The sequence below is a fragment of the Neolamprologus brichardi genome, chromosome 7 (assembly GCF_056152115.1).
Source record: "Neolamprologus brichardi isolate AB-2024 chromosome 7, ASM5615211v1, whole genome shotgun sequence".
Taxonomy (NCBI): Eukaryota; Metazoa; Chordata; class Actinopteri; order Cichliformes; family Cichlidae; genus Neolamprologus; species Neolamprologus brichardi.
The window spans coordinates 43,026,195-43,039,847 of NC_142110.1; the positions used below are offsets into that span (position 1 = coordinate 43,026,195).

Genomic DNA, 13,653 nt, shown 5'->3' on the forward strand with positions numbered 1-13,653 from the left:
CATTCAATCATCTGGTATTTTTAGTCCACACTTTAATTTTCTCCCACCTTGATTATTGTAATTCCCAGCACGTGCATCAGTCAGTCCTCCATAGCCAGTTTCCAATTAGTGCAGAACGCAGCAGCAAGACTGCTGACAAAAACTAGCCAGCGGTCAAATATTACACCTGTTCTTGCATCCCTTCACTGGCTTCCAGTGAAACTACAAATCCACTTTGAAATTCTGTTACTAACACATACAGCTCTATATAGACAGGGCCCTGCTTATATAGAAGTGCTTCTGAGACTTTATCATAGCACCCGGCATCTCTGATCCTCTAACCAGGGTCCCCTAACTGTCCCTCGCTCTGATTTTAAAACCAGAGGGGATCGCTTTTGAGGTTATTGCGCCTACACTGTGGAACAGCTTTCCTTAGTCAATCAGGTCAGCTGACTCTGTTATTTGTTCTGATAAAAACTCATTTTTACAGGTTAGTTTTCCCTTAATCTTTTCCTGTTTATTTTCAGCCATAGTTTGTCACTATTTGTATGTGTTGGAATGAATAACTGACCATATAGTTGATTATGTGTCTGCATGTTTGAACACGTACACGAGGGGTAGGCAACCTTTCTGATGATGAGTGCCATCTAAAATTTCCTCAGAAGTCAGTGTGCCATATGATTGCATTAGCAATAAATTTAATAACGCTCTATATTAACAGTTACACACTATATAGAACAACTTTATAGAATTATATTTGTTCGCAGATGTTGGCAACTATCAGCGAATAGTTATCATCTATTTTGAAACAACAAAAAAAGACACTTTTTATCCATAACAAGAACTCTATAACAGCAAATGAACTGTACAACAGAAAATACAAATGCTATTTGTGGTCTCCTCACGAGACTGATAAGAAAAATAAACTGGTCCAATATGGCATGTTTTTGATACAGGGATACACATGTTAATGTGATCTCTGGGCTCCCACTCAGAGACACAGGTCTCCGAGTGTCCAGCATTCAGACAGCTACCTGAGGACACTCTTCGTGTGAGAGAAAATCTGCTCACACAGATATGTAGAGCCAAATACTGTCAATAAGGCCTCTGCAATGTTCTGAAGACAGTTAAACTTGTCAGGTAGTGATGTCCAGCAGGTGAAAATGCAAACTCCATGAACACGCACAGCTATGGATTCCAGCTGCGTTCGTAGTTCTGCAAACTTTGACCCCCACAGAGTCGAGCTTTTCAGTTCAATCAGCTGCATTTCGATGTCCTCTGAGTTCAGCCAGTTAATGTGAGACAAATCCAGCTGCTCATTGAAGCTTTCTGGTTTGATCAAAAAAGAAAACATTGGTCCATACACCTGAAAGTCCTGAAAACACATTGTGACTTCTGTCTCGAGTCTACGGATGTATCCATGTATTTACGTGGTGCTGATGCTGCGCTGAGCGGACAGCTCCTGAATCATTTGAAGTGTTGGAATGTGGGAATTTCAACATCGCTTGAAAAAGGTGCCAGCTAGCAACGTCCCTCTCACCAGTAGGCTAAGTTATTTTTAGCCAACTACAAGTTGAATCTGGTAGTTGGGGTTGTTAGCTAAGATACCATCATTAAGATGCGGCACAACTAATGTGTCTATGTGAGCTAATTTGCGATGTGCACCGCTGGCCTGGCCATTTATTTTTCAATGCACCTTCTCAGATTAATTCACTGCGTGTCGTGCCCAGGGCTGGACTGGGACAAAAAAATCGGCCCGGGCATTTTGACTAGAGACCGGCTCACCAGGTATTATAGGAAAAGCCTTTAAATGAAAATGAACGCTGTTGTGACAGTGATGTACACTGTCCTGTTGGTATATGTATGATTTCTATACATTTTACATCAGATGAAAACTTTGGTTGTAAAATTCAGATAATTATTTAATAAAAGCTAGACATTTTAAATGAGAATAAGAAAGAAAAATATTTCTTTGTGCCCCCCTTTCCCTGTTAATGCCCTACCTGGCCCCCTAGCAAAACTTTGCTAGACCCGCCCCTCCACAGTTACCAGCTGTCAGCTACTTAGAAAAGGATCCTGGTGTTATTTGTGTCTCAGAAACAGTTCATAACTTCCCTTCAACTCATTCATGTCACCTAACAGGTAAACCTGTTTCTCCATCACCTGCTCAGCTCTGATTCAGTAAGGACATCTCCTGGTTTCATCTTCATGTTTCCCTCTCACCAGATAACCAAACCGATATCACACAGCTTTTACAGCTGTGGCTCCCGCAAACATCAACTGATACTAGAAATTAATATTAAATAAATTCTAACAACAGCTGATCAAGCTCATTTTACTGCAGGGCAACATGCACGTGGTGAATAAAGCCCTGATTGATTGATTGATTGATCGATTGATTGATGAAGTAGCAACAGGAGAGGGAGGAGAGAGAATGAGAGAAGAAGAGGCAGCTGTGCAGTGTAAAGATGCAGAATAACTCAAGCTTTGTGTCTTTTTCCATTCTAGCTGAAGTCCGGGACAAACTTTTCACCTCAATACGAAACGCATAATATTTTCTCTGAATACAGGACGATTCCATTTTTTACGGGACGGTTGGCAACTCTACTAACTAACCTTATGAATAAAATAAAGTTCACTATCAGTAACATCATAGCACCCACCCAGCTGTATAGAAACTCCGTCATGCTAGCTAGTACTCTGTACGAGTTATTGTAACTGACTGTAAAAAGTCAGCACAACAAAAATACACTACACCTGAACTTGGTTTATATCTGAGCCAGATAGACTGCAGGTCATAACTTCTTACCTGAAGTTCAGTTCACCTGACACCTCCTCCTGCCTCCCCTTTCTCTCATCCACCTGCTGGCCTCTGTGAAAGCTTCGCCATAGCCACCACCAAACAACTGACTTATTTTTACACATCTGGCCAATTCACCACCTTTCATTGTTTATGCCTTTACAAAAAAAAAAAAATCATCGGCCCATAAAAAAGAAAAATAACCATCGATGGCCAGTCCAGCTATGGTCGTGCCAGCTGCAGCACGCGTGACCAGGGTTGCCGACCCCTGGCGTACACCATCTTCAATATGTAGCTTTTATTCAAACTGTGAAGTGCTTTGTAACTCTGTTTCAAAAAGTGTTTCATAAAAAAGTTATTAATTTCATTTACTGATTTATGTTTAACTTTTTACATTTTTTACTGATATATATACTGAGGTCGCAAAACTTGTCATCAAGCGTAAAGCGCAGGTCGTCATCTTTATGGGGAAAAGAGCTTTTTCAGACCATAGTTTCTGGCCAAAGGAAATATGATAATTACGCTTCACCTTTTCTCCCTGTAGAATATGGTTTCATGAACAAGAGCGCACATTTATCTGTGTAATATAACTACTCAGACAGTACACTGTTTTAGAAACAATAATATTTTGTTATTTTGCAAGATTAGTTCTACTCTGTCTGATGCTTTTTACAGTGTGACAATGACCAAGAACTTCTTAAGAAAAGTTTTATAAGCTTAAGCACAATTTCAAACATGGATAAATTGTAAATGTTGTATATTATCGAAGGGTTGGATGTTTAGTGTTCTCAAAGGGTTTTATATATCATTTGTTCTTTTTATAAAATTCAAACGAAACCCTTCTTTTCAACTGTGTGCATTTCAAACAATTTCTGTTTGAATTGGAGAATGGAGAATGAGAAAACATTAGTACAGCTGCAAAGTAAACTGTGTTCTCCCTGGAGGAGGTTGACTCACCTGAGGGTGAAAATTTGTACTGAAGAAAGAGCAGATAGAGCCAGAAAAGTTGAGACTGTTTCTCGCTGCCGAATGGGTTTGGAGGGTGCCATCACCACAAAGTTATTGTCTAGTTTCAGCTCCAACAGTGGCTGAAACAGTCTGACACTTCCAATGCGCTGCATAGGGGTATGCCCTGCAAAGTACCCTAACGGCCTCGGCTGGTCTGTGAGGACAGAGCTGCCCTTTCTCGAATCCTCTGAAGTGCAGTCTCCGTTATCTGTGGTTTGAACCATATAGTAGAGCTCCACCGGAGTGCCTTGGGCTTCCTCGGAGACCTTCTGCCTACCAGGCCTGACAGTAGGTGGGCTGAACCAGCTGGCCAGGGGCTCCAGCTCGGCAACACATATCCCCAGATCGCCTTTTAGCTTGCATGTTCCACGCACCTCTTGAGTCTCATGAAAGGCAAACATCCTGATACAGGGTAGCTTGTGGATGGTGCTGTAATCATCCCAGTCCCTGCCTGCAATATAGAACAGCACTTGAACTTTCGGCCAGCTAGGGTGAATCCTCTCGCTGATAATGTAAGTGTGCACCTTCCAGTTGAATGTAAAGAGAGGCGATGCCGATGCTGATGTTGTTGAGGATGAAGTGAAAGAGGGTGTGCTAAAGGGCCCTGGCGAAGTCTGTAGCAGCTCCAGGGGGACAGGCTGCTGGACAGACAGTGGTCCATAGCTAGCATTGACAAAGGGCATCTGCCGGGCCTGGTGGATGAAAAAGGACTCCGTGCGAGCCTGGAGGCTGGAGTTCCTCATTAAGTCCTGGTTTGCTTCCTGTAAAAAGAACGCTGACTCTGCATTGAGGATCCGGTAGCTGACAGGTAGATATATTGGTGTGGGGCCAAGCCTCTGCAAACCCTCCAGGATCACCTTGGTGTCCACGACTGAAACAGAAACATAAAATGACAATAACCTGTTAGCCTTTATTTCACAGACTGGAAAAAATCTCTACCAGGGATCTAGTAGCTGTGAAAGTAAGCTTCATTTCGCAAACTGTATCAGTAAAATCAAATTGAGGTGTGAAATCTAAAACCTTAATGAGAAAATTTGGATGAAATAATTCAGAAAAGGGAAGCCAACACTTCATATTTTACATAACATTTGCATGCATTGCCTGCAACCTGAGGCAATCATATCTACAGTCAGTTCCAGCAGTGAATGTTAAATGGTGTGTTGGAGACATTTCCATATGATATCACTTTCATGAGCCACTGCTCTTATTTGGAAGAATTTGCTCGACACAATCCAAAACACTTACGTCTTTCTCAGTCACTTGCTTATCAGGCTTGCCCATGTTCCCTCCTGCTTTCAATCCTTTTCATTATGGTGCACTAACTCAATCTCCCACCCCACCCCCACTCCTGTTATTTTAACTTTCATACATTGTCATCTTCTTGTTTCCTGCACCCCTGTATGTTATTCCAACATTTCCATTTTCATATTTCACATATGTCAGATATGGAAAGTTGAAGTCTTCCAAACTGAAAATATTTGATCTGACTCGGTAAGTTGATGTGCCATAGATAAAAAACAAAGAGTGAACAACTTTGTGATAATGGATAGTGTTGGAGAAACGTTGGAGAACAGCTGGGTTAACCAAAGAAGAAAACAGCTGTTTGCCTTTGTCAGCTTATGTGACATATGGTTTTTGGATAAACCCTACTTTGTATATATCTACAGAATATTTCACATCTTTGGAAAAGCATGGCTGTCATATGTTTGTGCTCAGTATCTGCTTGGTTTTAGTGACAAAACCCTTTCGATTTCAAAAGATACAAAGGCGTTCATCTCTTTCAGTATTTCTCTTTATTGTCGTTGTTTGGCTAAACATGCTCTTAAATCGGGCCTCACATGCACCTAAAACCTATGGCGTTATTTTTGTGCCACTATTCTGGGCGCACGTAAAAAAAAGTTTGCAGGTGCAAGTGTTGCATTTTGAGGAGAAATTTATTTTGAGTGAAGAAAAGCTGAATTTGAGTGAACAAAATTCATTGCTGCGTGCAAAAAAAAGTATTTCAGTGTTTGCTATTATCCATACACACACACACACAATAGCAGCCCCTCTCGCTTGGTTTTTGCATTTGCACTTGCTCGCAATGTGTTGCTTGTAGTGATGGGTCGTTCGCGAACGAAATGGCTCTTAGAGCCGACTCTTTGAAGTGAACGACGCGAGCCGGCTCCTTATTGGGAGCCGTGAGGTTTTTTTTTTTTCTTTCTTTCTCTCACCCTCTCTCTCGCCCTTTTTTCCGCTAAACTCCGCAAGCGCGGCCTGTACTTTGCGCTGGGCAGAGGGGGGAGGGGCGTTAGTTACACTCGCAGCAGCACAGGAACAGAGCCAGAGAGAAAGAGAGCGAGGGACAACAACGTCACATTAGAAAGGTATAGTAATCATCTACTATTTTCAGTTGCAGATGATAAAGGATTCAGAAATCATGCAGGCCCATATGACAGAGAATGTGCATCTTCTTTTTGTTTTAATATTTTAATTTATATCTAATTATGTTGTGGTTTGCAGTGTTTTATGTTGTTTCACGTTAAATTTGTTTAAAAGGAAAAGGCTGAAAATTTAAATAGTTAAAAGTTTAAAATGTAAATAGTTGTTTTTTTGTATTATATGATTTATTTATTACATTTTATGTGGAGTGAATAAATAAAGTATATTTATGGTGGCCCTTAGAGACAAAGCACGTACAAACTCCAAAACACGTAAAAACTCCAAAACGCGTAAAAACTCAGACGCACTTACAAACTCCAAAACACGTAAAAACTCAGAAGCACGTACAAACTCCAAAACACGTAAAAACTAAGAAGCACGTACAAACTCAGAATCACGTACAAAAGACAACAGAAGTGCTCCAGGATGCTAGGGCGCAGTGTTGAGCTTTTGTTACCTAGTGGCTACACAAGCCAGGAAGTATCAACAACTGGATTTGGTGTGTGGTAGTAACAGGTAAATGAATTTTTTTTTAATTATTTGAATAAATATGAGTGCTTGTCTATAAATACACAAACAATACACACATGCTTTCAATTGTGTAATTTAAGGGATCTAGGTAGCTCTGTTTTGGAAGTTCAGTTAATGCTAGAAATGTGTTTTGGAGTTTGTACGTGCTTTTTGGAGTTTGTATATGCTTTAGAGTTTGTACGTGCTTTGTCTCTAGGGGCCATACATAAACATATATAAATAAAACCACTTTTTTACATTAGTAATTCCTTTTCTGCATAATTTTATATTATTGTTAATGATTAAATAATTAAAGCAACAAAACAACCTGAAGAGCCGGTTCGGAGCTGAAAGAGCCGGCTCTTTTTAGTGAGCCGAGCCGAAAGAGCCGGATCTCTAAAAAGAGCCGGAAATCCCATCACTAGTTGCTTGCACTCTCTACATTTCTGCCCGTGCGCGCTCAACTCTTTCTGTACACCGTTATATTTGTGCCACAAAACCAGCCAATCACAGACTTGGATGCAAAAAAATCTGATTGGCTGTTTTGGTCTCCAATCAGCTCGAAATGACGAAATGCAATATCCCAGAATCCATTTTGTCCAAAACTCAAACGAGGTAGTGGTGGAGGAGCACATTTTTGGAGATGCCTGGGATATTGCCTTTCGTCATTTTGAGCTGATTGGAGACCAAAACAGCCAATCAGATTTTTTTGCATCCAAGTCTGTGATTGGCTGGTTTTGTGGCACAAGTATAACGGTGTACAGAAAGAGCTGAACGCGCACGGGCAGAAATGTTGAGAGCGCAAACAACACATTGCGAGCAAGCGCAAATGCAAAAACTGAGCGTGAGGGGCTGCTATTGTGTGTGTGTGTGGATAACAGCAAACACTGAAATACATTTTTTGCACGCAGCAATGAATTTTGTTCACTCAAATTTAGCTTTTCTTTGCTCAAAATAAATTTCTCCTCAAAATGCAACACTTGCACCTGCAAATTATTTTACGTGCGCTCAATTTTTTTCTTTACTTGCGCTCAGAATAGTGGCACAAAAATAACACCATAAAACCTGCTTCCATCTCTCCCTCTCCTCATTCTGCAGACCTGACCCCCACCCTCTTCTCTTCACCATCAGTGCACTGATGGAGTTGCCCATGAGAGTCCATTGATTTTCTGTCCTGGACCCTGCATGCTGTGGGAGATGTGGCATGGTGGTGATTTGTGACAATCCATGGCCAAAAAAGCAATGACAAACTTGCCAGACGAACAGCACCAGACAGAAGAGCAACACTTCAGAAACAGTGCAGTAAAGGGTTAAACTAGCTTCCCAAAACCTTACATGAAATGATGAGGGAGGGAGTTTGGGGGTAGGGGGATTATTCTTCCTTGAAGAAATGTTATTGTCATATGTACAGTAAAAATAAACACAGCATTTTACACTGCAAAATGAAATTCTTATTTTAAATAAGCCTTAAAGATAAAGGTAAACCAGGCAAGTGTTGTGAATAAACACAATTTACCTGAATTTGTTCAGCTAATGTACCCCACTGTGAATCGTTCCCTGTTGCTTCTCTCCTCTCGCACCAACAGCAGTGTATCTTGAGTCTGGAGAAGTGAGAGCTGCAACACAGCTCTGTTTTTCCAACTTAGCCACAGACTATGCAGTACTGCAGGTGGACACTGCAGGTGTCACAGGTGTTAACCTCCTAAGCAGCACTGTGTCTAACATCTTTCTTGGCGGTCACCCAACTCTCACGTGGACTGCTGTATTCATCCATCCTTTTTTTCCCCTACAGTGAAATGTCTATTGTTCATTTTCAAACAATTCCATAAGTGAATAATTTATAATATTCCCGGTCTTTAACTTCTTTCACATTACACCTGAGCTACAATTTAGCATATACCTTCAGATTACCCATTTAAAACTTATAGTTAAGCAACTGTTTATGCAACTGTTTATGCCCCATTAAAAAACTACCAATTTCTAGGCTGTGCAAGCTACTTTAATGAGCCGTAGATATAATCTAAAGGTAGGCATCCTCTAGCTGCCAAATACGTGTTTATAACATTTACACCTTTAAATTGGACGACAGGGAAAAATCGAGCTTTCACATTTGTATTTAACCTTGCATAGGTTGTTTCAAATAACACAGCAAAAAAATTATGAGCCTGTTTAAGGGTTATTGATAAACCAGGAGGCCCTCTATCCCCTCATTTCTACCTCTATATCTACTAATCTGTTTCAAAGTCATGCATTATGTTGTGAGAAAAGTTACAAATGTTTCTTCAATATGTCAAGGACTTTCATTTATCAAGCATTTCACTGTTATGTATCTGTATAATTCATTTATCTGTTGCCTTTGGCTGTTAGTTAGTTAACTACTAGTTCCATCTAGCCTAACCCCCTGGGAACTTACACCCTCGGACTGGGAATCACAATAGTTTGGTCTGTTGTGGCATTATTGAAATGCAGGTCAGGATTTGGACTGAAAAGTCAATGGCAAAAAAAAAAAAATCAGCAATCAAGCACATGGCTTCCATTTTATTCTGAAATAATTAAGTATTGTTCTAAATATTGCTTGTGACACCACCCCAGCTAAATAAAATTATGTTTGCTGCCTAAATAACAAACACCCACACAGCTGAAGCTAATTACAGGCGTCTTTCTTCTTTATAATCATATGCATTAATAGTAAAATGTCTGCCTCTGATAAATGAAAAAGAATAAGAATAAGAATGAATCATAAATATGAATTCGTTTTCTAAGCAGTTGCTTTCATGTTTGTATTCATGTGGCACACCTTCAAGCTAATCACACCTTAAAATTAGTCACCCTCTGTGTGCCGAGACAGCGTACAGTGAGTGACTGCTGCTGCATAGCTTTTACTGAGAAAACTGTGTTTGCGAGTGACAAAACTGAGACCGTGGTCAAGGGGCGAGCCGGCGCTTAGTCGGTGCTGGATCACGCTTACAGCCGAGTGAAAGGATTTTCCTGTCTATCCTTTTCTCTGGGGGATGTGACACACTGTCCTAGTTTCCACTTACTATGACACAGATGAAACTAAATACAACAGGGAAAAAAATGCTGTAATTTGTAACTTAGAATATGATTTAGAGATTTAGAGATTTAGAATATGTCCCTTTCTATGACACCAACAGGACATCGTAAACAGAGAGGCAAAGTCGGTGTGATTTGTAGCCTTGACTTGCCCTTGGATTTCATGTAAGCAGCACTGTACTTGTAAATCATGTCTGTAGGACTGTTTCTGCAAATGAAAAACGGAATGATTTGTGTAGCTAGCTTAACTCCATGTGCTAAATCCTGGCTGTAAACTCTACAGGAGTAATTTTGGGCACTGCCAATCCCTCAGGATGTGGCCTGAGGAATCTGATCACATATCAAGCAAACAGCTGAACCAGACCTCATCATTAGACAGATGTGAAACTTGGGATTTACTGACTTGATGTTATATACATGCAGTATGAGGCAAAAGGCCTATGGCAGCAATGGGAATGGAGATTAAAATGTTTTTTTTCCCCATATCATTTCACACCATGCAGCAAGCAACTTCTAAAATAAACCTCAAAATGGTATTGACGCATTCGTGTCCCCAAGACAGACATGTGTGGCTCCAAATCAAACCGTTTCTTATAATCACCTGTTTTTATCCCTGGCGACCTAAGTAGAACTTCACCCAAGAAATATAAGCCCTTCATCTCCCTTCAGCCTCCCTCCTACTCCTCCTCCTCTCATCCTATCTTTATCCTCCACCATGTGTGCATCTTGCAACCACTCCCTGATCAAACATATTAGGCTGGCCAACTTCAGTAAGTCACTAATCAAACAGCATTTTTTTTTAATGAGATTTATAAATGGAGACTGAGGTAAGAGGTAGGAAAACCCGAACAGCAACAAAGATTGGAATGGGGCAGGGCAAGAGGGTGGTGGTGGTGCACTGTTTGTGTTAAGAAAAGTAAAAAATTACAGCAAGAACATTACAGGATGCATTACATTACAGCATGCCTTTATCATGATACTCTGATTACAATTTTGTTTTTTGTAAATCTAGCACAACATTGTTCTCACCTCCTTTAGAAGCACCTACAAAGGTTTAATGCCTCCCAACCTGCTGATGCTACTCTCCCAGACTAATGTTTCACAGAAAAGAAAACAATTAGTGGTCATTGACAAAACTGGCATGTAAAATCTAAGGGCTCCAATCATATAACTGTGCCCATGGGAACAGAAAGTCCTGCAGGTGATCTCCTGACGCTGCTCTAATTTATAAACAAACACGCAGATAGCTCATTTCAATAAAGAACAGCATTCTTAAAGGGACAGTGAAATTAAATGGTCCATGATGATGGGATGAGATGAGGCTGCACTATATCTGCTAACAAAATATCAATAAGAGACAACTGAAGAAGAATCAGTGTTTCTGGTACAAAAGTAGAGTCTTCTGGTAAAAAAGACTGCTTGTGAAAACTGCAGTCTATTACACCATATAAAGCTGAAATCAGTGTATAACTGTGGACATGTGACAAACATTATTTAGCATCAGATATAGAACCAGCCCAGTAGGGCTGCTCAATTAATCAAATTTTAATCACGATTACGATCTGGGCTTTCAACGATCATTAAAAATGACTGAGCTGATTATTAGCCCCTTTGCACACTATTTTATATTATTTGACAATCTTTAAAGTCATTATTCAATACATTGTTATTGTTATGTTATGTGTCAGGAGTATCGGAACAGTTGAGACGCATTTTTTCGAAACACCGGGTCTCTGTGGCTTTTAAACCCCAAAACACGCTGCGCCAAAAATTGGTCCACCCCAAGGATCGGGTCCCCCGACACAAACAGAGTAACATAGTGTACGCTGTTAAGTGCCAGAAGGATTGCCAGGATTTATACATCGAGGAAACCAAACAACCTCTGGCGAAGCGGATGGCACAAGACAGAAGAGCTACCTCGTCAGGCCAGGACTCTACACTCAGGTGTCTATTTACACCTACAGGCTAGTGGACACTCTTTCAAGGATGAGGATGTACACATCCTGGACAGGGAAGAACGTTGGTTTGAGCGCAGAGTCAAGGAGGCCATTTACGTGAAAAGGGAAAGACCATCTCTGAATCGAGGAGGGGGCCTAAGGGTACATCTTTCGCCATCTTACAATGCTGTGATTGCAGCCATTCCCCAACTCTCTGTGAATGGTTCTCATGGCCATTGATCAGTGGTTGTTGATCAGTGGGTTTTGGTCAGTGGTTGTTGATCAATGGTCATGAGAATTTGCATAATTATGATTAAGGAACTGACCTCACAGCCCATTGTCCCTTCAGTGGGCTGGTTTCAGTCATTATGCAAATGTACTGTTTATAAGATTGGGGAAACCTGCAGTCAGCTGAGACTGAAGAAGCCACTTGGATGAGTGACGAAATGTTTCTCCCACAAAACACTACGTCCAGATGAACAGAATCAACTTTTGGAGGTGTTAAATAAATATCGTCAAATAATCGAGATCTCAATTTCAGTGAAAATAATTGTGATTATCATTTTTGCCATAATCGAGCAGCCCTACAGCCCAGTGTTAATGAAGTTACCGTTACCGCGCCAAGCGCACCCCTCTTTAATTTTTTTTCAGCGGTCTGAGGCTGCAGTCATTTATTAAAGTCAATAAAATATATTGTAACATTCCCACACTGATCTAACACTTCAAGTCTGCTTCAGTCTCATTAATTGCTGCATTCTGAGCATTTTAATCTGACAACAGACCTGATACCAGGGAAAAGATGTTTTTTCACTGAGGAGCTTTCTCTGTGTATAAATGTGACTAAATTCCTGGCACACTGCAAACCTCATCTCTGTAAAGAAACCCGGCTGCCTATAAAAAAAGAAGCAACCATCTATGCATTTTGTAATGGGATTCTCCTCTTCTCTCTGACGCTTGGCTCAGTCCAGTTAAGTTAGGCTCTGTTTTATCAAAATGTTAGTTTTACTGAGGACCAGAAGCATGTAGGTTTCATCTTTAAACATGCAGGGTGGAGGAGTCAGTGAAGAGTTACAGGACATGGCCGAAGCTTTCACAGTGCACGGACAGCTCTGAGCCATCAACTCGCACCAATTATATGCTCTTTCTGATAAACTCTCCCCTTCTCATTCCAAATAAATGAATTTTCCTATTGGCAGATATCTCAGCTACACTGGGCACATAATACATGATTTCTTTCCAGGCATTACATTCAGGACAACTTGGAGTAAACAGTGGTGCAACCTTTGTAAATCATATTTGTGTGATTCATTTACATACTCTCCTCCCAGAATTTTGCACTCTGAAAAGGAAACTTATAGTAAGTAAGACTACCTGCATCCACGTCTATCAGTTGGAAAACTGCCCCTGCTTTAGTAAATACCTACAGAAGCTTTTTAATGCCAAAAGAGGATTTCACGATGGCACGAACAGTTAGTAAATCCAGTCCTAAATCTGATCTAATTCCCTGTTTAGCTCAAACGGTTCTGCTTTAGTACATGTTGGGTTCTAAAATGTCCTAAGACAATGTTATCATCAAAAGACCACAAGTGCCAGTCTTTTTTTCAGCGTGTTTATTAATGGCATGAAGCTCAAGAACCGTTTAAACAACACTTAAAAATTATCAAGGCATGTGTCACACCCATGTAGCAGCTATCAACATTAGATTAATACACAGGTGAATGTAAACCCAAATAAAAACCCTATCCCACATAGCAAAATTTGTATGGCCCACACAATGTGCTTACACATGGCCCACATACCGCAAAGAATGACGGCCCCTTGGTGGCCCAGATCTGGTTTGCCAGATGTGGGCCACACATGGGCCAGCACAAGGCCAGTTGCAGACACACTATGTGGTCCTGTGCTGGCCCAGAACAGTTTCAGCTCTGGCTCCAGATGTCAGCC

At 40.8% G+C, this 13,653-nt stretch overlaps 1 protein-coding gene across 1 annotated transcript in view; it reads right to left on the reverse strand.

Annotated features, from left to right (window-relative positions):
• The window catches only part of LOC102779832 (transmembrane protein 132C), a 189,098-nt gene that overhangs the window by 118,222 nt on the left and 57,223 nt on the right, over positions 1-13,653 (reverse strand). The window contains exon 3 of the mRNA XM_087843628.1: positions 3,737-4,658. Within this exon, the coding sequence (XP_087699754.1) occupies positions 3,737-4,658 (922 nt within the window). The remainder of the gene's footprint in view (positions 1-3,736; positions 4,659-13,653) is intronic.